Source organism: Chinchilla lanigera, unplaced genomic scaffold (assembly GCF_000276665.1).
Source record: "Chinchilla lanigera isolate Chin_1 unplaced genomic scaffold, ChiLan1.0 scaffold00028, whole genome shotgun sequence".
In the NCBI taxonomy this organism is placed as follows: domain Eukaryota; kingdom Metazoa; phylum Chordata; class Mammalia; order Rodentia; family Chinchillidae; genus Chinchilla; species Chinchilla lanigera.
This window is the reverse complement of record NW_004955429.1, coordinates 20,847,861-20,875,839: the sequence shown is the minus strand read 5'-3', so window position 1 is coordinate 20,875,839 and position 27,979 is coordinate 20,847,861. Positions and strand designations below refer to the sequence as shown.

At 44.3% G+C, this 27,979-nt stretch overlaps 2 protein-coding genes across 3 annotated transcripts; both read right to left on the bottom strand.

Moving 5' to 3' along the window:
• Positions 1–4,765: 4,765 nt before the first annotated feature.
• On the bottom strand, positions 4,766–26,314 carry Sephs1 (selenophosphate synthetase 1). 2 transcript variants are annotated; one of them, XM_005387165.2, is made up of 9 exons: positions 26,097–26,314; positions 20,835–20,938; positions 18,602–18,709; positions 17,484–17,638; positions 14,335–14,425; positions 12,083–12,182; positions 7,871–8,083; positions 6,465–6,634; positions 4,766–5,143 (listed from the first exon to the last, which is right to left on the bottom strand). In XM_005387165.2, the coding sequence occupies exons 1-9, from the start codon at positions 26,287–26,289 to the stop codon at positions 5,066–5,068; spliced, it is 1,212 nt and encodes a 403-aa protein (XP_005387222.1). In that variant the 5' UTR covers positions 26,290–26,314; the 3' UTR covers positions 4,766–5,065. The 2 variants fall into 2 exon arrangements, with proteins under 2 accessions (XP_005387222.1, XP_005387225.1); XM_005387168.2 differs by having other exon boundaries at positions 4,766–6,634.
• Positions 26,315–26,516: 202 nt separating this feature from the next.
• Positions 26,517–27,979, bottom strand: LOC106148822 (translation initiation factor IF-2-like; the record flags this gene model as incomplete). Its single annotated transcript, XM_013515487.1, is given in 1 exon segment — positions 26,517–27,979. A coding segment is annotated over 1 exon segment (383 nt), but the record flags the coding sequence as incomplete, so codon positions are not given.

Here is a 27,979-nt window from a genome sequence, read left to right as displayed (position 1 = left end):
GCGCCTCGGTCTGCGCACCGGGCCGGCCGGCGACTCCCGCCCGCTCCGGCCTCTGCTCCCAGCCCCGGGGTTACAGCCGCAGCGTGGTCGGCCGCCCGGCACCTGTGCAGAGCTGGGTGCAATCCCGGTACTCGCGGGAAAACCATCGAAATCCATTCGACTGGATTTGGGATCCCGCTGGTTCTTGATCACAGCAGCACTGGGCGTAGAACTTACTTTTCCCGTCAGTGTTTCCAAGACTGCATGCAGCGATGGGAACGTCCGGTCCCTGAGCTGTCCGAGGAACTCTGTCCAGCCGCCTGCAGCTGCTGCGCACTGCGTTTTTAACCCCAGGTAATTGTGGTTAAATCGCCCACTGTGGCTGAGGGCTGCGAGACAGGGTAGAACCGGCCAGGATCTGCAGTGAATTGTCGTTGAGTCTTAAACAGGCTCCTGGAAATGTGAGTCTCCCAAGCCTTACTTGTTTGGAAACAATGTGGATTTTGGAATAAGGAATAATCGGTTTTGTACTGTTTTTAAAGTGCATACAGAAAGGAAAAATAAGTGCATATAACTCATTATTCCAGCGGCCATGAATCATCATTTCTTCTAAAGTGTTTTTTCTTTCCTATGCATGTATATTACATAATTAGGGCTGTTCTGTTTGTACGGTTTTTTGCATCCATTTTTTTTTCACCTAAGTTTGCATTGTAAACATTTTCACATCACTGAAAATTTTTCTAAAAACAACAAAAAAACCACGCCATGAAAGTAGTGGAAAGGGACAAGAATATTAGCGGGAGCAAAAAAAAAAAATATTAACGGGAGGCCAGGGCCCTCGTGTCCTCACAGTGACCTTGTGCCGAGAAGAGCTGGCCCCAGGCTGTGACCTGCTGGGGCTAAAGCCTGCAGTGACCAGACAGAAGAGATTTTACAAAAGGCATTTTTAGTCCTTTCAGGTATTTAAAATTATACTTGACTGTTCTTATTTTATAGACTTCCCCATTATGATCAGCCAAATTATTTCTAATATTTTGAACTGAAATCTCACTAAATTAAATACCTTTTGTAAATAGCCCATGTTTCTCTCACTTCGAAAGCTGAACTTCTGGGTTGTTTTTTCTTTTTTTTTAAATGTCTTGCAGTACTGGAAATTGAATCCAGACCCTTTACACTGAGCTACAGCGGCCTTTTGAAGTAGCAGTAATAAATAATATTATCATCATCGTTAGAGACAGTCTGAGTTGCTGAATTGCCCAGGCTGGGCACACACACTTCGTCCGTCCTCTTGCCTCAACCTCCTGGAGTGCTCGGCCTCCGTGCGGGCCCTCCACACTAGCTGAAGTTTAGAGGAAGGAGGCCGAGGGGCAGGAGCTGTTGGAGCCTGGGGTGAAGGCCGTGCCGGGCTTGGCTGTTTTACCTCCAGGCAATGTGGGCTGATCGCTGACCTCTCCAGCTCCAGCTCTGTGGAGCAGAACGACAATAAGTCCCCGCTCACCTCGTTGGGGCTTTCTGCAGCCATGGTTCCTGTCAGGGCGACAGTGCGGCCAGAGCGCCGGGCTTGCCCCAAGAAAGACGCCTCTGGTTGACGCAGCCAGACACGCGCTGTTCCTGGAAACACCGGCTGGCAACTGTGGCATTAACATGTAACACAGCGTGTTGCCTGAGTACAATTCAGTATTCAAATCTTTCTGGGATTTGTTCCAATTAGTACAAACATGGAAAATGTTGAATACCTTGACTTTTTTCTGTAAGAATTCTAGTAATTCAGAAAAAAACAGAAATACTAGAAAATACATAACCTGACTCTTGAAAACCCAAGCAACATATTAGCTGGCATTTTTGGAGAATGTGTGTATTGTTGTATGCACTGTATGTCTATACATTATATACATACACGTGAGCATAGGTGTTTTGGTTTTGGCTTTTGAAACGAGGTCTTGTTATGTTGTCCAGGTTGTCAGTTCCTGGCCAAGCAGTCTGCCTGTCTCAGCCTCTCAAATGGCTGGGATTACATGCCCAACAGTTTTACCGTCTGAAGCCACCTTTAAAGGGGAAGACCTTGAACTTCAATATTTCCATATAGCCACCATCCCAATCTCACAGGTTAAGTGATTTGAGTTTGTGGCTATGACCTATACTTATTTGGATTTTGTTACTTTCCGAGACTATACTGACTGGACAATTAAAAACATAAAATATGTTGGTTTGCCGTCTGAAAAGCTATATTCACCATAAAATTCACAAAAATATTTTTAAAAACCATCCAGAATTTCTTGAAAAGCAATCACTTTTTCTTCAGAACATTCCCTTATGTTTTAAAAATTTTTATTAGTACATGTTTGCCATACATAATGATCACATTCATCATGGGGAATCTGCATTTGTACCTCTACATAATAGCAATCACTCTTTAAAAAACTTGGTGGGGCGTATTTCTTTGAAGTCTCTTTTTCATATATAGTGTCTTGTGTCACATCATTGCAGTAGGTACAAGCATTGTCAATACTATTGTGCCCTTATTTGTACGGCCCGAGTCACTTTATTGAATGGATATCATTAATTTTCCTTCCATCTATGCATTTTTGGTGATCATAGGTAATTTTTAAATTTTTTTCAGATTATTTTCTTGTCTTAGAAACATTAAATTTAAGGGCTGGGGATATAGCTCAGTGGCATAAGCGCCTGTCTGGCAAGCACAAGGTCGTGAGTTCCATCCCAGGTACCGCAAAAAAAAAAAAAAAAAAAGTTAAATTTAAAAATATAAATATTTCTTGGGTTCTTGATATATACTGTTAGGTTACAATTTAAAGTTTGGTCTTTATTTGGGGATACTCTTTGCCCTTTAGGTATACTTTGCATGATTCCTCCTGGAACAGAATTTTATGAAGATAGTAGGTTTCTTGTCATTAAAAATCTGGTATCTGATGTTGATACTCACCACTCAGGGTACAGTAGTTTTTGTTATTTTATAAAAATACATATGTATAGGATGGAAATACAAGTTAGATTACCTTCGTCGTGCTGATTTCATGTTTCGAGATGCTCCCACTATGCAGTTCAGGCTGGTCTTGGACTCACCCTGTAGCCCAAGCTGTAATAGTCATTCAAAACACCAACTGTGTTCAGAGTTGGATACTGAAAACTGAAATACAGGACATCCTAAAGAGAAGGGCATCGTGGCCCTACTGACCAGACGAACATCTGGCACGTACAGCAATTGTGGATCGTAGGCAGAGGCCCCTGAGCAGTTTTACCAACATTGTACTTGATGAAAGCCTGCTCAAATCTACTCACCTTTAATCTTATTCAAGGTAGAGAATTTAAACAAAGGTAAAAACAATACTCCCATATTGCATTTCACCAGGACTTTAGATTTTCCTTGTGGTCCCCGCCATGTTTAACAACTGCATGACTCGTATGTAGATTCTTAATGAGAAGAGGTAGAAATGACTAATGACAGAGAATAGTCTATGCGACTGTCTAATCTAGGAGGCAGGGTATGTGGAAATGAGTATCCCAGGGAGAGGCGCGTGCAAACGCACGTGTGTGTGTGTGTGTGTGTGTGTGTGTGTGTGTGTGTGTACACATGCTTCCAGCTGGGCACCTGAAACTTCCATGTCTGCATTTGTCTCATTAGTTCCAAAAAGAAAGAATATGATATTGCCATTATCCTGATCTCTACAGAATAAAACGACTTAGAACTCTGACATAATTGTTAAATTAAAGGCAATGCTAAATTGAGACTGAAAATGGCTGGCTCATACATCTATAACCAGAACAATTTAAAGCACATTTATTCATTATTAAGCATGCAGAACTTGGAAGACTACAAAGTTTTTCTAAGATACTGAGCCAAGAAGAAAAGGTACATTATTGCTTACATAATATTTAAATTTTTCTTAAACCGAACACAATGCTTCAACATAACCAGCCACACTTAAATATTCCTTTGCAAATAACCTGATGCCCGAAGACTCCAACTGCATGCACCAGGGTCCAGCCCTGTCAGGCTGTGCTCACTAGCCCCGTGCACTGTAAGACTACGCTTTTGGATGCCACTGTATCATAAGGTTTACAAATCTATCAGCATACCAAGGTGAACACACTTCAATGTGAAGTTTTAAAGTATTACCTACCAGCAAGTCCAAACAATGGTATATTCATTGTTCATGGAATTTTAAAATGTTCTCTGTAGACGTCAAAAACTTGAACCACCTGACTCGAGGGATTTTCAAGTTACCAGTCTTTTCTCAACCCCCTTGCTGGGCCATAGCTCAGACATGGGAAGTAAACAGAACTGTCAGTATTAAAACAAAACCTGGGGAAGAATTTTGCAAACCAATCGCCTTTCTTTCACCACCTCCCTGTGCAACATCCCTCTGAGCCAGTGGCTCCCACGCCTTAGTCAGCACAGCCCCTTAGGCACAACGAGAGACAGATCCACCCCATATTCCAGAGACCGTTCTGCACCTCCGGGAAAGAGGCAGAGCAGTCCCTGCTGACAAACACCCCAGGTGGTCGTGCCGTAGGAGTGTCTGGAGCACTCCTGAAAACACTGCTTTCAGGTTCTTCCTGGGATTCTATCAACTGCATGGGCCTTCTAGTCCTCAGTAGTTTCTGTGAATATGAACCTTTACAAAGATGACTTCAAGGGCATAACCTGCTTGGTTTACTTCCTCTCGACAGACCTGCACCAAGGAAAACACCAGCACGTCAGGTAAAAGCTTCTACTGTTCAGATTCCACCATCACTTTTTTTTTTATAAAAAAAGCTCAACAGTGTATTTCTCATACTCAGAGGTTTCCAACTCATTTTATTTTGCAGACCACTGGAGCGTGGCTTTTGAGGACCAGTATCTGTATAAATTCCTACGAAATGTCCAGTTCATGCCAGTTCTGCAGCGGCCCCTCTGTGCTGCCGTCCAGATTGGAGGCCCAGTCCAGCAGCACCTGTGGGTCACGGACGTGCCGACGGCTCTCCCTCCCGGGGCCGTCGTCCTGCGGGCGGTGTTCCCTGTGGCGCGGGTGAGGGGCGCTGTGTGGCTCTGGCGCCTGTAAGCAGGAAGCATCCCGAAACTGCAGGGTCACGGCGCTGTTTTTCTTCTCTGTAGACGGTCACTTGAGGGTTCAGTGCCTTTGTGCTTAGCGATGGGAATCTCTGACTGCTCGGAAGGTTAAAATAAAAGGAAGCCTCTGTCTTTTAAGTAACACAGATAACACCTTTTAGATCACCTATTTGTTCTAGAACTACAAAATTTAATTCAAGAAAATATAGGTCCCATGAAAGACTTAAAAGTTTTATAAAACTAAAATCTAGTTTTCCCCAATAAATTGTACTTTAGGCAAAACCCTCCCTTCTAAAATAATACTAAAAGGGGCATCTGATTATACAAGAGCAATTAAAAAATTAAATATTTATTTGGGTAACAAGTTTTAAGTCGGAGCTGCAATGTTGGCAATGCAGATTTTTAACACAGATCACAACAAGCGTGCACAAAAAAGTACTGGCTCAAAGGGCAAAACAATGCTAATTATTAGGCTGAAATCACTATACAAAATAGAGAATGTATTAAACACTACCGTCCACAGAAGTCTTTATTACTGGTTATACTTAAAAATTTGTGTAGTTAATTATATATTGAATTGTAAATGAGTACTATACATGAACCAACCCCTTATCAGAAGGCAATTCCTCGTACTATAGGATATCTAATTACATTGCAAAAAGTATTCTTTTTTGCTATCAGTAAAGAAAACAGTTAATGATATTACTGTGAATACCAGAAAGGCTACAAAAGAAGAAAAGTCTTCGTTGTCTTCAAAGTGCTTTCCATGCAGTGAAGCACTTGCCTTGCTGACCTGAACACTCAGTGAAGAATGTCCTGCCTGGGTCAGAGATGCTCCTGAATTATCAGACTCAGCCTTACAAATCAAAGACGCAAAGGAATCATGCAATGCTCACACTGCGGGAGACCAGCGTGTCACTTACCAATTCTGTCTTTCCAGAATACCATCCAAGACACTTAAAAAAAGGACCAGACTGCTATGATAAATACACACAGAATGAAAGACACAGACTGCTATGTGACATTACTCTTGGTAATGTCTGTGCTGTGGGAAAGCACCTTTAGGAAGAGCCTATGCGGCGAGAGATACGTGTCTAAGATTCAAAATGAATCAACAGTATTGGATAACAATATAATCCTCAACTCAGAAGCTGCCTCAAGATCAGGTGCATCTTCAGTTAACGTAACAGGGAAAGAAGGCCATGGATTTCATTTTATGAATTGCATCCACTCACAAACCGACCTAAGGTCACCAGATGTGTAGACACAATGAGATTTTTGTTGTTGCTTACACTGTAGTCTTTAATTGAAGTTATGATAAAGGAATTATATCTATTTAAAAACAGAACCAAATGGCTATCTCTGTCTAAGATTAGGAGGTAGCACCAGGTGTGGGATTCACGCTTTGAGTGGCCACCTGTGGTGCGACTTCGATGATCCGGGGCTTGTCTATGATCCTGGCCGTGCGGTTGCCCTTCTCTACAATCCCAATAATCCACGCTTGGTGACCTTCACCGTATTTGGGGGACTTTATCTCTGCACAGAACCGAGCCGCTTGCTCACGTGGTAAGCAGATGAGCAGGCCTCCTAGCAAAAGGAAAAAAGTTACCATTAAGTGTGGTATAAAAAACTTCACGGATTTAAGCTCAGTTAACAAATTCAGTCAAGTTACTCTTCCCATTCAGTGAAGAAGCCTACTCTAGAGCACATACTCATTACTTTCTTGGTAAACTCCTATTACATTAAAAAAAATCCAATAAATATTAAACTGTGCAGATAACCTATTCATGACCCATTTACACCAGGTAAAATATCTGGGGCCTCAGTACCTCATGTGGTGGTGCTTTTTCCACTCTAACGCACTGAAAAACACATTTACAAGCAGAGGAGAAATGTTCTGCTTCAATTTGCTTCCCTATGTGGACTACTCATCTCCCCAAGAACGCTTCACTGTATTTCAAGACTCAGGAAAGTGGCTCTACCTCAAAATACCTCAGCTCAGTCCTGATTATCATTACCTCCAAAACAGAAAAAGTACACAATACCTTAAAATAAACCATTTTGCTATTTCTCGTAGCCAGGCCATCAAGTTTTACCTGCTACTACATAGTAATAACACAATTAGGAAGAAACACACATTGTGTACTCTACTCCTACATAATCATAAAACCTCATTCTGAATAAAGGCGACAAATTTAATGATGAGTAGTATTCATAATTCAAGAGTCTCTCAGTACCTACTAAGTGACAGACCCTGTTCCATCCAGGTATCTGACCAACAAGGAAAGTGATCTCTCTGCCCAGTTCCTTGTGGAAACTTTGTCTGTTGTCAGCAGGACAGTAAAGTCAGTCCTTACGAGGGCAGGAAAAGGCCTGGGGAGCCCTGAAGTCTCAGCCACTCCCTGGGGCTCTGTGCAGGGCTCTGCACCAGAATCTTCCAGGGAGACTTGGCCCATCCTAGACCCAGGATACTACATTTTCTGGGGCTTGATATGTTTATTTTTTAAATCCCTAAGACAGAAAACTAAAGCTGCACAGAAGTACACAGATATAAAAGAGAAATGGAAAAAACTTTGGTAATGACTTATTTTTCCTTACTCTCTCCCACACCACTGGCATATAACCACAGGAAGACAGGAACACCCAAAGCACCACTTAAAATCCCAATGCACAGGAAGGCAGGAGCTGGAACCCTCAGCAGGGATGCAGCTGCAGTCATCAGGAGCGGCCTCCCAAGTGGACGCGCCCATGCACTGATCCACGGCTTTCTGTAAGCCTCTTGCACTCACTTTCACGTCAGACCTGGTGCCAGGCTCCTCATACCTGATGTCTCTGGGCAGGTCCCATGCATGAGGCCAAACATATTTCCACAGGCCTTGCTCACAGCAGCCATCTTTGCCAGCACGGGAAGGTTGTGAATCACAAACGACACCTCGTTCCTCTGTTGCTTAGCCAGGTTCTGTGCGTGGCCCAAAATCCCGAAACCTGTGATGTCAGTGGCCGCATGGGCGTTGAATGTGTGCATAAGTCCTGCAGCTGAGAGGGCAGATGGGTGACTTTCGAGAAAAAGCACCTCTCTACAACTTCCACCCTCACACATGCTACAAGCTGAAAATCTCCTGTACAGGATGATGAAAACGTCCTATCATAAAATCAGCGAAACTAGAATGAAATCCTGAAAGCTGATTGATTTCAGCTTAAACTACATGGAACCCATCAGCAGCTTCAATCCACAGTAATTTCCCAGTAAACTGAAAACAAAACTGTACAGAGGAATTATGATCTCAATGGAAGGAAATCTGTCAAAACCACCTTAAAAATCAAAGAACAGGACTGGTAACAGCAGGGGGAACAACAATGGGTTACAACCCACCCCATGCTTTTCTACTGTAAATTTGTATTTTAGCATAATAGTAACCAACTGTCCCTCTGAGTAGCTGCACCTGGAGGATACAGGAAGCAATCTGTGTGTTTATCCACTTGGTATGATGAACAGCAAGGTGTGTGCATGGGTGCAAGTGTCAAACTGGGATTTTTACCCACATAATGCTCCATATAATGAGTTTGGTGTATGTTTATCTGAGCATTACAGGGGATAAAATATATCCACACCATTCTTCTGTGAACATAAATGGAATGTGGATGTGATTCACAGCAGCTGTGCCTTGGGAAAGCAAAAACCCATCTGTGTATTCATCCACAGGGCAGGCAAACAGCAAGGTATGGACAGGAACTCCAAAGCAGCAACAGGTGCGTTTTACCCATGAAAAATGCACACTGTTCAGTTTCTGGGCATTTAGGATTTTTAAAAAGTTTTCTTTTGACTTTGCTGGTAAAAGTAGCCCAATTCAGTACAATGGCATATGAAAAACAAGATTTGCAAGTTTTGGAGGCAGTCAAAATTGAATCAGATCATTCATGCATGGATGAAGATGATAGTAACTTTGATGCTGGGCTGTGGGAGCCAAAGTTCCTGTGACCATGAAACGGAGCAAAACTCAATCAATACAGACACAAGGAATGCAGACCTCCTTGATTCAGATGACGAAGAAAACAGCAATGGAAGTTCACATAGCTACTAGAAATGGTACAAAATGGTCATGCAACCAAATGGAATGATCCAATGATAGAACTGAGTCCGAAAACATGAGGAGGCTCTTGATGGGGGGGAAACCTATTAGATGGAACGCCAGCACTGCCACTCAATGTTGGAAATTTCTTGTAATAGATGAAATGCTACAAGATGTTGTAAAGTACACAAATGCTGAAATACAAGTAAAACTTAAAATCAGGAGCGGCCTCATAATCATAATGACATATGCTCATAAACATAATGACATAATCATAATGACATAATCAACAGCCATACTCATAATCTGGCAGCTCTCTGCTCCCTGTTTGAAAGATTTGTAGATAATTGTGTAGCAATTCACACACCATCTGAATGACTACTGAACATCTTGCAGCACTTCATGGTCATTGTAGCTTCAGGCAGTATATCCCAAAAATCTTGAAAACATGGCATAAAAATTTATGCCCTTGTAAATGCAAATATTTATTATGCTTTCAATTAGAAATTTATCCTGGGGGCTGGGCATTTAGCTCAGCAGCACAGCGCCTGTCTGGCAAGCGCAAGGTCATGAGTTCAATTCTTAGTACTGTAGGAAAAAAAAAAGAAATTTATCCTGGAACTCAGCCACCTGGTCCTTATTTGTGTAGTAACAACCAAATGATATTGTTGTGAACAGACCTGCTGTCCCCACCTTCCAAACTGTTTTATATTTGCTAATACAGCACAAGTTGAACAGCATAGGAACTGTACACAGGAACAAAGTAGAAATTCTAAATGAACTGTTGCAGTTCAAAACAGAGACTGTATAGTTCAATCTTTAGATTTCAGAAAGATGTAACACTGGTTTCATATGCAAAGAAAAACAAACTGGTACTACTGATGTCAACAGTGCACCATGACGGAAATACCAATTTCTTAAAAATAGCAAGAGAGCATAAGAAATCAACCCAGCAGCTGCTAGATGATACAAAGAATATGTAAGATTGACCTGAGTCAATGAAAAAGCAGGAAATAGTGCAAATGACATAAAAACCTGTTCACAGAAGCAATGGCAGAAAAATTCCCAAGCAAGGAAAAAGAATTTGACATAAAGTAAGGCACATAGGACTCCAATTAGCCTTGATTAAAAAAAAAATCTACATCAAGGTGTATAATAATTAAGATTCCAGAAATTCAACAACAGAACAGAACATTAAAAGCTGTTAGAGAAAAGAAACAAATTACCTACAAGGAAAAACCCAACAGAATCACAGCAGACTTTTCAACACAAATCCTCAAGTCAAGAAGAGCTGGGAGTAAAGAATTTCAAAAAAAGAAAATCTCCAACTCATATTGACGTATCTTGCAAAACTGCTAGAAAAATATGACATTTCCATAACAAACAACACCTGAGGAAATTCATGACCACCAAACCAGCACTCCAAAATGTTCTGAAGGACATTCTAGAAAGAGATAACAAGGACTACAACTCTATGAACCCCAACAGAATGAAGCTACCTCAACAAAACAGAAGCCTGAGATAGTAACTTTCTACCTCCAAACCAAAGGTGGAGTAGATGTTTTTGATGAGTTATGCAGCAATTGTGATGTCACTTGAAACAAAAAGCATTGGCCAGTGGTTGTGTTTTACTCATTCATAAGCATGTGACATAGTCTGATAGTTTACAAAACAATAACACGTACAAAAGTGGGGAAAGGGAACCCTTCTACATTGTTGGTGGGAACGTACACTAGTATAACCACTACGCAAATCCACATGGTGATTCCTCAAAAAACTGAAACTAGAAATTCCATCTGACCCAGCTATCCCTTCCTAGGTGTCTTCCTAGAGTGGAAGAACAGCGGTACATGCATACCCACGTTGCAGCACAACAGCAGCACAATTCACAATCGCTAACTCCTGGAAGTGGCCTATGTCTTCCCAGCAGATGAATGGAAAGGAACAGGAGGTATTTATGCACCACAGAGTACTACTCTGCCATAAAGATACACTTGAATCATCTATAGGAAAACGGATGAACCTTGAGACTACAGTGTTAAGTGAAATAAACCAGATAGCTCATGGTCTCTTATGTGAGAGACCCAAATATAAACAGAGTGTAAAATAAAGGACAGATAATACAACGTAGGGAGTCAGATCTTTCTCAAAGGGGAAGATGATTAAGAGATGGAATAAGGGAGCGCGAGGCCAGAATTAAGATGTGTTGGGCACAAGTACCAACTCCTCACAAGAATGTAAACATGCACTGCAAACATGGACTAATACAAAATGAAATCGAACACTTAAACTGTGTCCAGGGATTCCCTTGGCAACTCTTCATCTAATACAAGTCACAGGTAACGCTCTGCTGAGAACATGCTCCTTGACTTATGATGAGGTTAATTACGATGTTCTCAACTTATGCCAGGATTAAGCCAAAAGTGCATTTTACACACCTAACCTAACAAATGCCATGCACAGCTCAGCAGCACAGCACACTGGAGAGTACTAGTCATTCACCTTGCGAACAAATGCTTAACTAGGAGCTGTATATGCTGTATACGCTGCTACTGCCCAGCACTACAGGTGAACAGGAAGAGTACTGTGCCACCTATCTCTAGCCAGGAAGTAACATTCACAACTCCAAGTACGGTTTCTACCAACTGTGCATCACTTTCACACCATCAGAAGGCTGAGAACTCCTCAGTGAAACCATCGTATGTAGAGGAGTGTTTGTATCTGGATTCCCATGAGTGATCCATGGAAGCCAGACCCAGGAGTAAGAGAAGATGGTTTGTAGCAAATCTTACCCAGAGCCTGCCTCCCAGCTATGCATCTATTTTTACATGTACAAAGAACTGCAGGGGGAAAAGATCAATATACAACTGAGACTGTATGTGCCCAACAAAGCCTAAAACTTTGGTGATCTCAGCCCTTCTCAGAATGTCTGCCAGCCCCTCACACAATGCCCTTTGCACCCTACCTGTTCTGTTGAGCCGTGCCATGTTCATCATGGCTTCTTGGTATGCCAACTCCACGTCTTCTTGGGTGACCACTAGCTTAATTTTATTCCATTTTTCAGGCTAATAATAGGAACACCAGTGGGGGGGGAGGGGGGAAAATGTGATTAATCTTTACTGTTAACCGTCAACAAAGACAGCATCATTTTTGTTAGTCATCATCTGGGGCTTTTTTTTTTTCTTTGCTGGGGAATCAAACCCAGTGATGTCCCCATATTCAGCCCATGCTTTACCAGAGCTCCAGCTCTGCCCTCCTGGTGAGTTTCACATACTTAACTTTGTACATAAGATTAAATGTTCTACCTTTTTTCTGTAACCGTTATGCATCCATCAAACGTATCATCATGCTCTTTTCTATCTTGTCCTATATCTCTATAAGCAAATATCGCAATGTATTGGCTGTACAAAGCTAGCAGGTCAGTGTAGGCAAGAGGAGGTGTGTGACAGTGGGCTGCAGTCTGCTCTTTGGCAGGGTACAATCACATTACTAATAGTTTTGAGTGCCTCTGGTTCTCCTCACCATCACCCCTACTAAGCTGGCTCCTAGTTTTCTTGGTACAGTAATTTTATTCACTTTAACTGATGCCAGAATGAAGTGATTTTGATGAACATGGGTGTAAATACAACTTCGATTGTGTGCATGCTGAGGACAATATTCAGTGATCAAAACGGACAGCACAAGAAGGGTGTCATAAAAAGGCATGTCTGCCCACGTCTGACCTTCAAAGAATGTGGCATCAGTTCCTGGCACACTGTCATCACGGTCCCAAATGAGCTGCTCTTACAAATGCATCCAGCCACTTGGTTTTTTAGTGATAGAGAGAATACACAAAGGGCTGGGGTGTGGCTCAGCTGTAAAGTACTTGCCGAGAATGTGCGAGGCCTTGAGTTTGATCCTCAGAAACACACACTCATGCACACTCACTGCATGCACACATGTGCACACACATATGCACCCACACACAATGGCTATCCAATAATCCACCCCAGGACAGTTACTACTCACTGACATCACCAGTAGCTTCTGTCTACCTCATCCCCACTACCTATGCTTCTTCTGTAAGTAACAAACATTCTCAATTCTGTACTTTTTCCTTGCTTTGAAGAAAGTAATATCCTCTTGTCTCTGACCTTCATAAAAAGCATACTGTGCTGTTACAGTCTTTGGAACTTGCCTTGTCAGTTGTGAGAATTTTTTTAAAAGCTGGCTTAAAATGTGGTGAAGGTGCTGTGGGGCTGAGGTGGGGAGGCCGGAAGCCCCAGGCCGCACCTCCGCCACCTGCTCGCCTTGCCTGTTTCCGGCTCCGTTGCTAGGCTGTGCGGGCCGAGGCGTTTGGCCTGCACAGCACCCTGCGTTTCCCCAGCTGGTCTGCTGTGCTGGGTAAGGAGGGAAAAATAAATAAAGGATGTGGCGGCCTTAGAGAATTTCTTACTCTGCTACTCAGCTAAGATATACTTGGCTGATGAATGACATAGAATTATTTATTAATTTTTCAACTGCTTCTCAGGATTAGTAGTTTCAAATGACAGTTTTAGAAATTAAAGACACCACGATCTTACTAACTTGTGAGTTATTACAATAGTGAAAAAAATCTTCAGTATAATTGCAGCTCAGTGGGAAAATGCTTCGGAGAAATATCCTTCCATTCTAGGCACTGCGTCCTTGAGAGAATTATGTATTAAAATGTTCTTACTCATCAGTTTAAAAAGACAAAATTACCAAGCAATAAAAACCCACCCCTCCATTACTAAAATAACTTGGCAATAACTGACCTCCTTTACACGCTAAACACTTTGCATGAACTTTCTTTCCTATTGCTTTCTGTGGTGCTGGGGCCCACCCAAGAGCTCATACACACCAGACAAGCGCTCTACCACTGAGCTATTCCCCGGGCCCAATAGAGTGATGTTTAAGGTAGGGAAGATGAAGCTACCTCACCTTGACAAAATACACAGATGAAACGAACCCCTCCCTCACAAATTCTTTACAGAAAATCTCTGCAGCCCCAGGCTGGGGTTTTCTGCTTGAACCATTCAATACCTGGACCTTTCACACGGACCATTCCTACGATTTCCTTAAGGACATGACTAATTAAACTTAGTAATAAAACTAAAGGGTCTTATTTTTTAAAACCCCTGACAAAAACCAACCCAACTCTGCGAGCTCACTGTTCAGTGCCCACCACTCCTCCGGTCACAAGCAGCGGTTACTCACAATGTCCAGCCACTGGTGCACAGCGACGGCCACTTGTGTCCCCAGGGGTTTTGTCAACACAAGCACGTCTCCAGGCACTGCGTTGTCTGGCCTAAAGAAAAGGAAAAGGGTATGTTCCAGCCAAACTAACCAAGGAGATGCATTCCTACTAAACACATGGAAAACCCTGCAGGATGCACTCGCCTCTGGACTTCTTAAACTTACGCTGACTACCCCTGTGAGCGGGACAGGGCCTCGCTTCCCACTCCTGAGGCGCTGGTGGGACAAAATACTAAAAGGAAAAAGGAACTGTCCACAGGCTTAAGTGTACGGATCCCTTAGCTATAGAGTAAAAAAGTGTGCAAAGCAGCAAATCATTTAGTCTTCCAAGGTTTCGTTAGACTACTTCCCCTTCACACTTACGGTTCTACCAGAGTTCAAAACCATTTGAGACAAGACTTCAAAGACTGCGTGACCATGGTCACTTAAATACTGGAGATTTTGGTGGAATGTTCTGGGTTTGGGGATTTGGCCAGAATCTGAGTATGGGGTCTTGGTAATGTCTGTACCCAGGTTTTCCAACACTCACTGACCAGTAGTAAGTACCCAAACTCCCTGAGTAGCCCTTGTCTTAAGTACTAAAAAGAAACCCCACCCACCCCCACACACAAAAAGCCCCAGAATGATTCCACAAAGAACGAGACAGTCATACTTGTATCATCCCAACCAGGCTGGGGCCTACCACTCAGGGCTTTCTCAGGTCTTTCTCAGCTCCAACAACTGTGTTCCCATCCCCTGATGCTGGGCTACTCACGTGCCAAGCTAAGGCAAATGCAAGCTAGGGCACAGACTCCAGAGCTAAGTCCTGAAGTCAACCTTAACATTTGTATCCCACACCGGCTTTGAACATTAATTCTGTGACACTATACAAGAGCCTCACATGCCAAAAACCAGACCGTCAGAGAGAAATGCATTTCCACGCTGGCTCAGCCATACCTGAAAGCTGGTAAGTCCTTCCACTTTTCTGGTTATGTGCCACCTATGAATTTATATTATGTGTGATAAAGCTACGGGGTTATTTTTAGTTTCTGGGAAAAACACCTACTGAACACACACTGGTTGGCCAACAAATTAACTGAAACTTGTCTTACCACCACCACCCTTTTGTTTTTGACACAGGGTCAAGTTATGTAGTTCAGCCTGCCCTTGAACTCACTATGTAACCCAGGGTAGCCCAGAACTCATGGTGATCCTCCTGCCTCAGCTCCCCAAATGCTGGGATTACAGGCAGCTTACTCAGTTCTTTTTCTAATAGAAAGCAGCAGTGAGTGAGACAGATAAACTTCAGAATCTAAATGGAAAGTCTGAGGAACTAGCGAGATACACTGTCTGTTGGGAAAATAAAGTCTTCCTTAATGTAAGTAAAATGCAAGATCCTTACCAGGGAAGTGCTCAGGTATTGGGCCTAAAAGGACCAATTAAAACACAGACACAAGTATGTTCACCTCTGCTCATAGGAGTGAGGTTAAAATCACCGAGCAGATGGGCAAACACCAAGACATCTGCTACCCACCGTGCCCGTCGGGCTGAGGCATAAATAGGCAGAGCTGCGTGGAAGGCAAGCTGCAGACAGCCCTGAGTTCTGAGCACGCAGCATCTGACCCTGGAGCTCACTTGGAGATTCTATCAGTAAAGTAACACATGTAAAATGACCAACGCTTCTGTACAGTCATTCACTGCAACATTATCTGTAAGGCCCAAATAAAGGATATGTGCTAAATGTTGGCAGAGCGTAGCTTGGCAGAGAAAGCACTTCTGGGATACCTGGTGGCCGAGGCACGGGGAGATCTTCAGTGCTGCAGGCCCTCGGTATCTCTGAGTTCTCAGCCACCAGGTAAACATAATACTGCTCAGTGTCTACTCAAACTAGACACACATGGAACTTTGCTACTTTGGAAAACAGGACAGAGGGGCTTTCTTGCAGACATTAAACATGGAAAGTGACAACATGTGTTAAGCTACTTCTCCAAAGACAGACAAATGGCCAAAAACCCCATGGAAAAGTAGATGCCCAATATCAACAGTCACCTAGGAAATACAAAGCAAAACACTATGCAGTACTGTTTTATCCCCCCAATTAGGACGCTATAACTAAAACATCACAATATAAAAGCTCTGGGGAAGATGTAGAGAAACGTATGTCCACATCAAAAACAAAACAAAACACACCTGAGCATTCACAGCTACATCATTCACCTAGGACAGTGGTGGCCAACCTATGGCATGTGTGCTGCAGCTGGCTGTGTTATCATTGAAAGGTCTTCAAGTTTGCCACCACTGATCTAGAACAAAATACACCCCAAAGGTCTACTGACAGATAAATGGATTAAAAAAATGTGCCTTGCCGGGCGGGGTGGCACACGCCTGTAATCCCAGCCTTCGGGAGGCTGAGGCAGGGGGATCCTTGCGAGTTCGAGGCCAGCCTGGGCTACAAAGTGAGCTCAAGGTCAGTATGAACTGCATAGCGAGACCCTGTCTCAAAAAGACAAAAAAGAAAACATGGAATATCCCAATATCCCAACAATGGATTATTCAGCTATGAAAAAGCAGGCAGTGCAGCTTTATACTACCACTTGAAAATGTGCTGTGTGAACAAAGCCAGACACAAAATGTCATGTATTGCATAAAATGTCCAGAGTAGATAAACCTCTACAGACAAAAAGCAGATCAGCGGCTGCCAGAGAACGAGGCAAGGAGGGAACTGGAGAGGACTGCAGATGCACGCAGCTCCTCTGAGGTGATGGAAACACTCCAGAACAGGGCAGCGGTGACAGCTGTACACGAAATGAACTGCTTAGTTTAAAAGCTGGGTTATATGTTACGTGATATTTTGTTATAAATTATAAATCAATTTTAAAAATCTACACATTTTCAAGAGTAAGATCAAAGTAATGATACACACTAAAAAGTGAACGAACATTAGAGCTCTAAACGTCTAAAACCAAGTAGGGTGACGGCTGTACTCTGTGACTGCCGAAGCACCATGAATCACGTGCCTTAAATGGGCGAACTATATGCTGTGAGTGACGCCCAGCTCAACACATTACTCCTTAAAGAAAGAAATGCAGAAGACGAACAGACCAGGTGACACAGAACAAAATCCAACTTACATGATGAACTCGTTGGGTTGGCAGACCGTTGTAGCGACTCCGCCCAGGACAATCCAGGGGTTCAGTACCGTCTGGCCACCTGTCACAGATGTTCCCGCTTCCTCTGCTGCATCTTTAAAGCCCTGTATAATCAGGGGCATCACTTTATCCCTTTCCTAGGGTTTAAAAGGACAAAGTGAAAAGTCAAATCATTCTCTTTAAAACCCTGAGAAGGAAGTTCTATACTTAAGGTTATAAAAGAATCACAAAATCCTAGAGAAAGCTGAGAGGACAAAACTGCGCAGTTTTTCACACTGTAACCACTCCTCAAGTGCTCTAAGATGTTCTAGGTTAGTTACAAGGTAAACCAAGTCCAGACACAAGAGAAGTACAGACCACATGTGACTTGGGCCAGAGGCCTGCCCCTGCGTCTGAGGACCACTGCACGTCAGCTGTTCCTTGTCATCAGGAATACCAAGACTCCCTAACGACACATGCACTCCGTGCTTCAAGGAGGCTGATGTGTGACCGAGGAGTGTGAAGACGCCTGAAGCCTACGATGGCAATGCCCACCCCAAGTCCTCCGAGACCACTGGGTACAAGTAACCAAAACTCATACTGCTCGGGCAGAAGAAGGCCTACTGAAAACTAGGATTTCTGTACAAGCTGGAGGTGGAGAGGGAATAAAAATAAGGGCTGTGTCTGTCAAAAATACGCTAAGTAGGAGTTTATTCCTAGTTCCAACAGGTAGCAGCAGGGACAGAGACATTTCTAGGCAAGAGCACAGAAGTGCGAGGCACGACGGCCCCAGCCCCCAGCGTCCCTGGACCGCTGCGCCACAGGCCTGGCGCCGTGACAGTGGACTTACACATTCTGCCGGCATATGTAATTCTGTTGGCAACAGCTACATGTTATTAAAACACAAAAATATCTACTTGTAGGTTTCGGTCTACCTGGAAGAGGAGGAGGGAGCAGTGGAAGAAATAAAAGGATGAACAGGACAGAGGCTCTCATTTTAATTTGCTGACAGCTGCTCACAAGTGGACAGCTAGATGGAACGCTGGCGGCCCCAGGGCCTGGGCGCCTCGCTTTCCCGGTGGAAACAAGTCCAGTGTGAAGAGCTGGGGACCCCTACTTACCCTGTCGGTCATTTTGTTACTGACTCCAAGGAGCATCAGCATGTTGTCACACTCTGTGACCCCCATTGCATACAGGTCACTGAGGACATTGGCACACGCTATCCTGCCCTGGGAAGAGAGCGGAGACGTGAGAAGGGACAGCCGGGGACTTTCCATCTGCAGAACAAAGCCTGAGCCCACAAGCAGCCTCCAAGGAAAACTTGGGGCTTTCCAGGAAGGGCAGCTGCGGGCCGGGTCCTCAGCTTTTACACTGGCAGACTAGATACCTCCCCTCATCACAGGAGCACCAGGCCACTCGCTGCCCCAGACACTCCTGTCACGTCCTTTCTTGTACAGAGCAAAGCACTTACAGGGTTTTCTTGCCCACTGTCAATATTACAAGCCTGATTTATTTGGATTGGGAGGTGGGGAGTGTCAAGAAGAGAAGCAAAGCTAGAACGGATGGTCTGAGAGAAAAAGCCAGGAAGGGGGCATCCGACAACAATTTGCCTCCAGCAAACTTGAAAATAGCCACTTATTCTAAACAGATTCTACAAAAACGCTGACCTTACTGGTTACGGCAAAGGAGACAGTTTTCACGTACAAGATTGAGATATTTTTCTAGCTCCTTTTGAAGGATGTTACAAAACAGAAAAATCATCTTGTTTGAAAAAAAATATAGGGACATAACGTCAGACTATTTTCTAGTCAATTACACAATGCTAAACTTAAAACTCAAATATTATTTGAGAAAGCTCTTCCTTGATCAGCAAGTGGATCAAGAGATGAGAGGGAAGGGGAGGGATGAAACAGGAACTGAGATGTGTCCTGCGCACGTGCCAGCCCCGCCCACGGAGTGGACGCAAACATGACATGCCGCAAACGAGGACTAATCAAAATGTAAAGATAGAAAATGTTCTCAAATACCTGAGATAGAAAAAACAACCACGTTCAACAGAATTTAAAACAGTACTCAAGAGAAATATGGCAGTAAACATTTTTTACTGTCACAGGAGACTTTTTAAATGTAAGCTCATATATTGTCTCATATATCTTCACAGACAATAAAAAGCAAGTGACCAGTTTTTGTCTTGATACAGACAAATCAAACTGCAAAGCAGCACTATCATTTCGTTTGTCTGTTTAGCTGCTTGTCTTATGTTTCTTACGCATTCCTGCTACACCAACCACCTTCCCCAGGCCTGCTTTCAACATCTCCCAGGCTAACAGGCATCATGCCACTCGGAGATGCCACTCACCGGTCAGAGGGGCAGCAATTTTCTGGGTGTTCTCAAATGCACTGAGGAACACCAGGAAGAGGAGGGACTGTGGTCCTAACCTCTGCCGTCAGAGTAAGTGGGACACGGGGCATGGCTTCTCGGCCCTGTCTCTCAGGCGTGTTGTTCTAGAGGAGGAACTGATGGAGGAGCAGGAGGAACACTGGCTCCTAATAACCTGTTCACTTGTTACTGGCAGCTGAGAGGTGGACATCCCAATTTCTGCTACCCCATGGCCTAAGTTCCACTGTGTGCAGCATGGTCCCGTGTCCTCACCACCCAGGAAAGACCTCTCTCTGGCATTTTATAACGAGTGGGATATTCCCATCTCTCCGTTGACTCCTCCTGGCTGTCAGAGAAATAGGGCCAAAGGTTGGGCAGAGTGAAAACTCGGAAGCCACAGGCATGCAGTGACCCGTGGGAAAAAAAGCACAAAGCAGTGCACACGATCCACAGCTGGAACTTTAACTCAGTGCTCAGACACATGCAAGACGGTGACGAGCACAGACGGCTGAGCGGGCGTAACCAAGGTACTCCAACATATACTAGGATAAATGTTCAGGAAGTCTAATTGTGATGAGATGCTAGGTTCCTTTATTCCTGGAAGGAAACACTTAGGACTGCTTCCAGTACAGAGCACGGGACCATCTCTAGCCTGAAATAGGAATGGTGACGTTTACAAATGTCAAAGAAAGAAAGGTGCAAGGAAAGAAAGCAAAAGAAACGTGAGTTCAGCAGCACTCTCCTGACAGGCAGGCATTCAGGTACAAAGGCAGCAGAGTGACATCCCCATTCCTCTGCCTTATACAGTGCCGGGCACGCGCAGTGGGACATATCAAATTGCTGTGACTATGGGAGCGCCTGCATAGTATAATCTGGATATAGCAGAAACAAAAACCAAAAATCATGGACACATACAAGCCCCAGCCAAATGTACAAGCAGCTCTAGGTATAAAACCACACTGGGTCCAACTTACCATCATGTAAGGGTCGTCTACAATAGGATAAATGTAATCCGTGGTTTGAACCAAGGAAAGACCACCGTGCCTCAAAGGAATGACGCAAGTATCCATTCCAATGCCTGGGAAGATGGAAGCCATCAGCATCCAAAAATAACAGGGGAAAGCCATCTTACTTTATAAAACCAATGTTCCGCAAAGGAGCCCTTCTGTCTAAGTCACTTATGGAAACGCCACACTGCCACTGAAGCCAAGTGTTTCCTATCAAGAAGCATAACTGAAATAAATGTGAAGCTCAGCTAGAGTAACACAGAAAATATGAACAAAAATGTGTTAGTCATCAAGACTTCAACATGGCATAATTTTTAAACCTTGCTGCCTTAAATTTTTTTCTGTATTTTTTGCATTATTTGCCTGCCTTACTGTATTGTGTGATTGGTACCACAGAGAATTTATCTAAGACGAGAACAGTATAAATGGTAGTCATGTTATTTAATCTAGTTACCTTGAGCACATCTTTAAAAACTCTACTTTCCCAAGAGAATATCTGCACTATATTTTACATACAGAACATGGCTACTGGTACTTTCATACTTTGGTAAAAAATGAAAAGGACAAAGCCAGAACAGGAATTCAAAACTTCCAAACAGGTATGTAACACCCCAGCACCTATGTGATCCATTTGCTTTACAAATTCCTAAAGCACTTTTTAACTCGATGTTATTACCTTCGTGAAAAACTTATACACACCATCTTTACTAAACAGTTATAGGGGCGCGCTAGCACACACCTGTAATGCCCAAACTCCAGAGACTGTGGCAGGAAAATTATCACGAGTCGAGACCAATCTGGGCTACACAGTAAGTTCAAGGCCTTTCTAAACAACATAGAGAACCACGTCTCAAAACACAAACAAAAGAACCCGCACTAAGTTATAGTATGAACAGGGTCTGGCCTTTATCTTCACTTTATTAAAAAGGAAAATACTCAGCAAGGCTGTAAGAAATATTTTATTTACTGAGAACTGTTCCTACACGTATGGAAAGATCGTATCCATCACACTCCCACCCGCCGTGGTGCTACATGCCCATAATCCTGTCATTGTGGAAGGCTGAGGCAAAAGGATCACAAGTCTAAACCCAACCTGAGCAATTCAGTGCGATCTTGCCTCACACATGTATGAGTGCACACACGCACACACGCAAGCTGCGGATGCAACTCAGGGAAAACCTGGGCCCCATCCCCAGTATGAGGCAGGGGTGGGGCCGCTCCTTCTTTCTGAAATCGGTTTTGACGTCGGCCACGCTAACTACAGTAGGCTCTATTTCCTTGAAAATCATCTGTAATACAGATTCAGACTGGCATTGCCAAGTAAGCTGAATATCCCCTTCTACCCTGTTTTGAAGGATTTACACTTTAACAGCCAAAGGCAGGAGAAAGAGAAACATCAGGACGGGAGCTCAAAAGGAAGCCAGGGGATTCTACCTTGTAAATTCGGGATTAAGGACCTTTCACATTTTGTAGATGCAAAACTGTCGGGAACCACCAGCTCCAGCCCCGGCAGTGGCTGGTCACTGTGGCCCTTTTACTCCCTGGTGTAGTTCCACTGTCACTAACGCAAAGAGAAAGTCAAGCTTAATAATAAGCCAGACCGCACAGACAAGTTGACTTCTTTCTTTTTTTAACTAAGCATAGCAGAAATTTGGGGGGGGGGGGCGCGTGCTGAGGACTGAACCCAGGGTGCCTCACACTGAGCTACATCCCCAGCCCCTTTTTATTTTTTATTTTGTGACAGGGCCTTGCTAAGCCACTGTGTGGCCAGGCTGGGCTCAAATCTGTGCCCTTCTGCCTCAGCCTCCAGAGTGCTGGGATTACAGGCGTGTGCACCATGCCTGGCTCAAGGAACAAACTTCTACAAGATCCAGCTGAGGAACAGAATTCAATCCATTTCATGAGTCTCACAAACTGGGGACAGGAGAGCACACCTGGCTCGCGCTGTTTTCATCTGAAAGGCACAGGTGCTAACTTAGCTCAACAGCGGTGAGCTTTTCACACACGTGTCCACAGGGCAAGGACCACACTTCAGCTCAGGCTCCCTGAAGTTTCCAAGCGGCTCTTTTCAGTGTCTGGCACTATTATTCCGGGAAATGGTGAGGCCTGTACTTCTTTTGGAATTCTACTTAAAACTACAGGACTGTGGCAAGAGAGTCTAGAGTTGCTGAGTGTTAGCTTTAAAATGCTTCTAGTCTGGGGTATCCTAAATTTGAACACAATTCTATAGGCTCTGTACACACTTGATTCCCACACCTAGTGAGCTCCTTTATCAGAGTAACTGAAGACTAAAAACTAAAATCTCTTGTTATCTACAAACCACCCTCCACAAGAGTGACAGCTCCTCCACCAGGGTGAGGGCCAGTACTGCCCCCAGGGGAGTCACCAGTCACCTGCGGATACTGAACACCTGAAACGAGCCGAGCCAAACTGCAATGTGCATTCACAACGTGTGTGTGTGTGTGTGTGTGTGTGTGTGTGTGTGTGTTTGTGGCAGGAGGGGTTCCCTCCATCCCAGCCAGAACAACTCTCTTTTACGTACTGGGGAAGAAAGGAATACCTCAGCCTCAGAACCAACAGGTACCAGACTTTACACAGCACCAAGAACCAACATCACAGTAATGTTTTCTATGTGCTGAAAAGAAGTATTTTTAATGTTAGGTTAAATAAAATATATTAGAGTCAATTTCACCTCATCCCCATTTTCTTTAAATATGATCACCAGGAAATAATTTTTTTTTTTAACCAGGAAATAATTTAAAGCTATGTGACTTGTATCATATTTCTTTTGAATACCACTGGTTTACAGCTACTAGTTTAAAAAAAAATCACCTCTCAAATTTTAAGTGAGACCGGTAAGCCTGAGATGGACCATGGGCATTGAAAAACTAGGGTTTCAAACTGAAGGAGGGAAGTCCAAGGAAAGGGCGAGTAGGAACAAATAAAAAGAATGCAGGGGCTATTAAACACCAATCTGAGACTTTTATGTTAAAATTATTAGCAGATAACTGGGAATTCTAAGTTTTCAAAACAACTGAAACCGTCTATCAAGAAAAACCATCAACTCATCATAGGTACCGCCACCAGCAGCAATCCATACTTGACAGGTCCTGAGGGCCAGACAGCAGACACTCCAGTTCCTAAGATACAGCTGTGCTAACATCTCTTTAGTTAGGATACATCAGCAAGGGTATGTATCTTCAAAAGCTGTTCTGGTTCATGCTTCAATTAATACCATCTTAGAATTCAAGAAATAGGATATTCAATTAGGAAAAAAAAAACAGAAGCAGATAAACATACACATGTGTGCATATACACACACATTTTATATATATATATATATCCTACAGATGTGGGTACAGATACACATGATATGTACAGTCCTATTTTATAGACTGGTAAACTGGGGGTTCCTAACACATGCTATGTAACATTAACAACTGGTGTGTGACTGGTCTAGCCTGGACCTCAAGGCACAGTCTGGCTGCTGGGACATGCCACTTCTGTAGGCTTTCCAACTCTGCTTCTTTCGGCATCCATCTGCTGGGCACCTGGGGTCTGCATGCCCCTCGGGACTGTGCGAATGCAGATCTGGGAAGTGTGGTTTCTCTGGGAAAAGCTTACAGTTTCATTCACTCTTCTAAAGCCAAATGGGCATGTGTGTGCGCATGTGTGTGTGCATGCGTGTGATCTGTGTGTGTTTCTGAGGTAGAAGGGGTTCCTTCTGTCCAACCAAAACAATTCTGCTTGAGGTACTAGGGAAGGAATACCTCAGGCTCCGGCTAATGGCCTTTGTGTTCTTCTGTCTGCGTCTCCCCGCCTGCCACTGCTAGGTTAAGGCCAGAGCAGCTCTTCTTCCTACATGCAACACATGGGAACTGAGAAACCAAAAGGCTGGCAGTGCGCGACTGGAGGGCGCGAAGGAAAACGTGGGCACCAGGTCCCAGCCTCAACGCTGTGCCACAGAAAAGAGAGCTTGGAGGCTGCTGGGAGGAGCAGCGATCCTGTCACAGCGAAGCACCCAGGGTGCAGGGCCGGCCTAAGTGCTCAATAAGACCAACTAGAGGAAGCTATGACTAGGGACCACTGCTTTATCCGCAGGATTTTTGTTTCCTGTGGTTTGGACGAGTGGTTTACTTTTCCTGATGTCCCCAGTATATTCTCATTTCTTGACAAGTCAGTGATCATCTGGTCGAACTTGTTCTCCCTGACGCTTCTCCACAACTTAGACATCAGCTAGAGGAGAGGAACTGTTTTCAAACCAAGCTCCTGAGAGTAGGGCAGGCATGGCACACGTGGGCATGTGTGTGCATGCGTGTGATCTGTGTGTGTTTCTGAGGTAGAAGGGGTTCCTTCTGTCCAACCAAAACAATTCTGCTTGAGGTACTAGGGAAGGAATACCTCAGGCTCAGAATCAGCCTGGTAAGACAGGACTTTGCAATAAACTAATGGGAAAAAATAAATGAATTAGAAGTCATGGGTAAGAAAGCTGATCAAGCCAACCAGTAACTACAGAACATCCACCCAACCCCCCAGCGTGTGCTTCGAACACCTGAAGGCAAAGTCATCACGGTCTTGCCTTATGTACTGAATAACGTACACAACAAGCATGACTGAACAACATCCCACGACCTAGAATTTCTTTCTGAGCCGTGTTCGGAAAAAAGGGAAACCACTATCACCACCAGGAATTTAGTAAAATAAAACTCAGATGGCACCCTGGGGTCAAGGAGACTCTGCCAGGCTCCTCTGCTCCTCAGTCCTGCACGCCCCGCCTCAGTTTTTCGACTTGGGCACACAGCACAGGACCCGTTCCACCCCACCAGGCCACTGCTCTCCAAGCACTGCACACAACACAGGAAAGCATCGCGTCGCCTAGGGCCGCGAAGAGGGCACAGCACTTCGGGGATCATTTGGGAAAGAGGCATAAAGGAGTTCCTGCTAACTCAGCTAACCAGAAAATTCAATTTGAGTTTTAAACAACAACTTTTACTTTTACGCTACTGTGATGATGTCAGCTGCATGTTCCACAGCTTAAAAACTGTAGGTCTGTCCCCATGCTTTTCAAGTATTCCTGTAAGTTAGTTACAGCAGCGTAACAGTTACTACCCTTGGATTATTCCTCCCATCTTTCTTACAGAATTTTAAAAATAAAAGCAACACAGGAGAAGAGCCTGGCTCCTGACTGCCTGACTGGACTGCAAGTATCGGAAACAATGGTTTACATACCAAGTCTTGGCATAACGGCTCCCAGGAACTGTTCATCTTCTTGGAAGTGGTTCTCCTGTAAGGATTCCAACAGTTTCTGCAGGACATCTTGGGGCACTTTGCATCCCGTGCCCTTCAGTTCAGTGAACCTGGTTAGCCGGAAGCTTTTGTCCAGTTCGTAAGTTTCCGGGTTAAAGGACTCCCTCGAAGACATGGTTCTGGGCCCAGGAGCCTCACAATTCAGCCCCTCCCCTCCCTTTCACTGTCAGCTGGGTTCTCTACCTCCGATCCACCTAGGTGTCACCAAAACACAAACACACTGTTAAAAGAATTTGGACCAGCATTGGCAAGAATCAGTAAACGCATGCTAGGAAAAAGTACATGGATCAAGGAGTGAAGTCACCAAGAACACAAGGAAACAGCACCTCGGGGGCACAGTACCTTGTTCACCACTGTGATGCACAAGCCCGAGTAAGATTACACTACCGCAGGAAAGGCCAGGCACCTGCAGTGTGGTTTCAGCCAAGGCCATGACACCTTGCCACGCCCGCCGCAAACCCCGGGGGTCCTTCCAGGGCACAGTACTGTGGGAACCGCTCTGTGGGCCACCTCATTGGCCACCCTGGAAGCACTTGCAGTTTAGAAACTGGAGGTCCTCACTAAAGTGACTGCTACGGAAAAACCTTTTCATGTCTTTTGCTGTCTCACACAGAAAAATAAAACACCTAATACAAACTGCAGGACTCGTATGCACATGCATTGGACAAAATTCCTCACAGTGCAAAATCCTCATTTTAGAAAAACCCCTATCTGTCTGAGCCAGAAGTAGAGCACACAATCCAAAACTCACAGGAGGCCGCGCTAACGGGAGCAACACGAGAAACTTGAATGGCTGTTTAACAGGGTGAGGGCTGTACTCTGCAAGAGAGCACTTAAAAAGTTCTCTGATGTTTTAATGCAGCGCTATTTCCTAGAAAGCAGAATCCCGCCCAACAAACCAGTACACACATCATTGAACGAACCATGCTACTGCTCATTACCACCTCACTGCAGAGCTAACAGGAAGGAAACCCCATACTATCACTAGCACCACGGGTACTGGGTACCACTGTACGTTTCTAGAACAAGCCCTTGTGTGAAGCCTCCTGGCTAAAAGCAAAAGCCAACACGTGCTCCTGGGGTTTACAAACCTCCGGATTCATACTTTACCGGGCATAGACTTACAGACACCCCAAGTTTTAGGGTCGGTTTCCCCTATAAAGTTTATGGTTAAGAACATAATTCGCATTTATAGAGCTTTTCATTTTCATCCCCTGGGAAGTACATCACCCATTTAAAATAAATTTCAGAGCCCAAGTTCGGGCAATAATCCAAACCATCATTCACAAAAACAGGTTTGGGATGAGCAAGGGCTTCCGTGGAAAACCTACAACTGCACAGCGCAGACACAAACCTTCCAAAACCTTTCCAAGAAACCAACCTGCCTGGCGTGAGTAGGGCCGTGCCGGCAGCCGTGCCAAGCTAGTTACAGAGATGGGAATTTTGAAGCCATTTTAGTTTGGGGAAAGTCGGTATCAGCCCTTCGACATGGAAGGGTTTGGAGCAAAACCAGCAAAGTCCCTTCCTCGAGAAATGCCTTGCAGATGACACCACTTCGCCTCTACCGGAGGGAAAAAAAAAACCCGGCTCAGAAGGCATCCAGCTATTTTTCCACCTCCAGTCCCCGCTCGCACCCCGCCCCTGCCCACGGCGGGCAGAGGCATTCTGAGAACTAACTTCCTCTAGAATTTGCGTTTTCCCAGGTCTTAAAAAAGAGGGAGAGGAAAGTTTAAAAGAAGGTGCCGATCCCTCTGCAAGTCCAAGTGCGGGGGGCGCGAGGCACCCGCGGGCTCCCGCTCCGACCT

Coding starts and splice junctions, on each gene's coding strand:
- Sephs1 (XM_005387165.2), bottom strand. CDS start 26,289: ATGTCTTCGAGGGAGTCCTTTAACCCGGAAACTTACGAACTGGACAAA. Junction 18,710..20,834: donor TAGACGACCCTTACATGATG/GTAAGTTGGACC, acceptor CTCTCTTCCCAG/GGCAGGATAGCGTGTGCCAA. Junction 6,635..7,870: donor GACCTGCCCAGAGACATCAG/GTATGAGGAGCC, acceptor TCCTTTTGCTAG/GAGGCCTGCTCATCTGCTTA.